Source organism: Fukomys damarensis, unplaced genomic scaffold, assembly GCF_012274545.1.
Source record: "Fukomys damarensis isolate Sample0158 unplaced genomic scaffold, DMR_v1.0_HiC HiC_scaffold_36, whole genome shotgun sequence".
Taxonomy (NCBI): Eukaryota; Metazoa; Chordata; class Mammalia; order Rodentia; family Bathyergidae; genus Fukomys; species Fukomys damarensis.
In genome coordinates, this window is record NW_022900948.1 from 43388450 (window position 1) to 43391644 (window position 3195).

General features: G+C 47.9%; 1 protein-coding gene and 1 long non-coding RNA gene across 2 annotated transcripts in view; both read left to right on the top strand.

Annotated features, from left to right (window-relative positions):
• Positions 1-500, top strand: part of LOC104864470 (neutrophil gelatinase-associated lipocalin-like) — a 2624-nt gene extending 2124 nt beyond the window's left edge. Inside the window, exon 3 of the mRNA XM_010627438.1 lies at positions 278-500. Within this exon, the coding sequence (XP_010625740.1) occupies positions 278-500 (223 nt within the window). The remainder of the gene's footprint in view (positions 1-277) is intronic.
• A 430-nt stretch (positions 501-930) lies between these two features.
• Positions 931-1946, top strand: LOC104864386. The gene is made up of 3 exons (XR_780865.1): positions 931-980; positions 1654-1680; positions 1808-1946. It is a non-coding gene; the product is annotated as an uncharacterized LOC104864386 (long non-coding RNA).
• Positions 1947-3195: the final 1249 nt, after the last annotated feature.

Here is a 3195-nt window from a genome sequence, read left to right on the forward strand (position 1 = left end):
CTCTCTCTCTCTCTCTCTCTCTGTGTCTTCCACAGTGGTGATGCCTGTGAGGACTGGGTTGGAAGTCTTGTCCCAAGTGAACTTCCTGGCCAATTCACGCTGAACTACACACGTGAGTCCTGCCTGAGTGAAGTTTGCCCTGGGGTTGAGATTCAGGGGCAGCATCATCTAGAAGGGCACAGCCCTCCCTTCCTCTCCACACAGTTGTTATGCTGTGGGGGGGAAGCCCCCACTGGGTGACCACAGGAGTAGCAGACAGTCTTTTCACCCTTGCCAGGGCAGGGATGACCCTCACTGTCCACATTTCAGTTTATGATACAACGGGGAGCTACACCGTGAGAGTAGTGATCACAGACTACAATCAGTATGCCATTGTGTTCTTCAAGGAGACTGTTGGAGGCGCAGTGTACTTCAAAGCCATCCTTTATGGTGAGTCCTCTTTCCCTACCCTCAGGGGCCTGGCTCTCAGTCATCCTATCAGGAGGGAACCCTTTCTCTGAAGACACCAAAGGCTTCTTCAGTTTAAGGACCCTCGAGGAGGAGGTCATGCCAAAGACAGTCCATGGGAAAATGTCTGAGGCCCCTCTCACTCATTCGAAAGAATTTATGGAGTTGGGGCTCAGGATTTATCTCAGTGGCACTGTGCCTGCCTCCCAAGCACAAGGTCCTGAGTTCGAAACTGGTACAAAAAAAGAATTCATGGAGTAAACTAAGTGCACTAGTGCACCCCTGCGATCCCAGCCCTTAGGAGCTGAGGCAGAAGGATTGAAAGGTTCTGGCCAGTCTGAACTACATAGCGAGATTCTGTCTCCAAACATTTTTTTTTTAAACTATAAAGTATCTTTCTGTTCGTCATTCACTGGAAATCTTGGCCACAGGGAGAACCAAGGAGCTGAGCCCTGAATTCAAGCAGTTCTTCAATGACATAGCCAAGTTTCTGAGTTTCCCTGAAGAGAGAATCCGCTTTTCTGGACACACTGGTAATGCCAAGCTGGGGAGAGAGGAAGCGGGTGTGGGCTGTGCTCAGGCTTGATGCTGCCTGACCAGGGAAAGAATACAGGAGAAAGTCAATCTCCTCCCCAACTCACCATAAATATAGCGGTGAGAATTTGGGGTCTGTGGGTCCTTAGTGACCACTGCCCCAAATGGGTCCCATGACCGTTTGATGCATGGACACCCAGATAACAATTTTAGGGCTATATCTGCATTTCCCTGAGTAATCTCCTCTGCACATCTTCATTCTTAGTATACTGGGCCAACTCCTCTCTGTACCTTGTATCTTCCTGTACTGCCTAGCTACTGCTTCCCCTGAAACTTGCTCATGCCTGATGTAGGAGATATCGTGACTTTCAAGTGGCCTGGACTGGGCAGGGGATTCCAGTCAGGCTGTGGGACTGACAGGACGCTTCATGTAAACAGGCCAGAGTCCTTGGTTCCAAGTCACCAAGAGTCCTGGGCCCTCAGGATCCATTCACAGGTCCTGAATGCAGGGAAGCTCCAGATCTTCCACTGGACCAGACAAAGCCTAAGGCAGACAGGGGAATGCAGGGGTCCTGCTAGCCAGAGGTCACAAATACGTGTGCACACATGGACACACACACACACACACACACACACTTGCCTGATATAATATTCTTTCTTTTCCATCCTCAGAAGAATGCATCCGTGATTGAATGGACAGTGAGTATGACTGGGCAGGGGGCTGATGGGAACTTATGGTGGCATCAGCTGAGAATCTCAGGACTTCCTTTATTCCTGTCCTCTAACCCCAAAGCCCAGTCATCTTTACTCTGCTGTCCCCTCTCAGGTGCCTCCTGCCTCTCCACCCCCTGTTCTTCCTGTCACTGCTGCTCAAGGTGCCAGCTGCCTGCCCACCAGCCACAATTCCTGTGAAAGAGCTGGAAGACCCCTCTTGTAGTGCACCACCGTACACTGATCGTCCCAATTCAGCCCCCTCACGGAGCCCACTTCCCTGCTAAATAAAAACATGCAGCAGGGTCTCCAACTCTGGGATTCTTTCCCCTAGTTCTTGAGAAATGTAACGGCAAAAGGTGAGCTCAAACCACCATCACTCCCAAAGCCTGCTGGCCCCAGAACCCAGCCTGCTGTTAGCTTGGCAGGAGGTAGGAAGGAGAAATATCTGGAAGGAGAAAGTCTGAAGGCCAGGGAGGAAATAGGAGTCTGGTCTCCACAATCAGAGAGAATGCCCAGCTCATATCTAAAGAATTTGTCTGGGAAAGACAACTGAGTGTGTTTGCCAGGCTTGTAGGGACCGAAAATAAGATCCTCTTCAGATCTTTCAGAGATTCACTTGATTAGCTTTCTTCCCTTTTGGTATTTTTTATCCTTAGACACTTGAGATGGAGCTGGCCTTATCCTAGAAAGGTGAATCCAGAATGACAGAAATCTGTCTGGATAGACAGACTGCCTCTAAGAGTTGTAGACTTTCCTGCTTGTGCTTTATAGATAACTGTTGATGAGTTAGCAGGCACCTTTCTCTCCACAGTGTAATGTGGTCATGTAACACCAGGAAGATGTATTTGGAACCTGCATAAACATTTAGGTCCTTTTAGAAATGAGAAGAAAGGAGCTAAAGGTGTAGGGAAGGTGGGATGGGTAGGGGAAGGGTAATAAGGGAAAAGAAAAAAATGTGAGATAATAAAAAGATGAAAATAAAGTGTTTGTAGATGGGGAGGGGAGGAGGGGGTGAAGGGAGGGCAGGGGTAAGGGGAAAAAAATGAGAATCAAGACTTGTCATGTAGAGGTGCAAGATCCCAACAATGAATGTAACTGTACTGTATCCCTAAAATGTACCAATAAACTCATTAAAGCTGAAAAAAAAAGAAACATTTAGGTCTTTGTTTTTTCCTAGTATCAATGCCTAAGTAAGGACTATTAGCTCAGTTTTTTGAGCAGAGGTCCCTGGGGGAGAGGGTTTGCTTCAATGACCTGTGGTGAACTGACAAAAGTATAATCTGCCTTTTGATGTTCTCCTTGGACAAAGCTATGTAATTGAATTACACCTCCTCCAGGTCTTGTAGGGCAGGACACTGATGTACTTGCTTGCACAGGTGTGGGAAATCACCTGTTTGCAAGAGTGGCTAACCTCTGAGCCTGTGCACATTGATATAAGCTAGGATTAAAACTGTTGCAAATCTTTATGGCAGCTTCAGGAATGTCAGGAAGCATGACCTG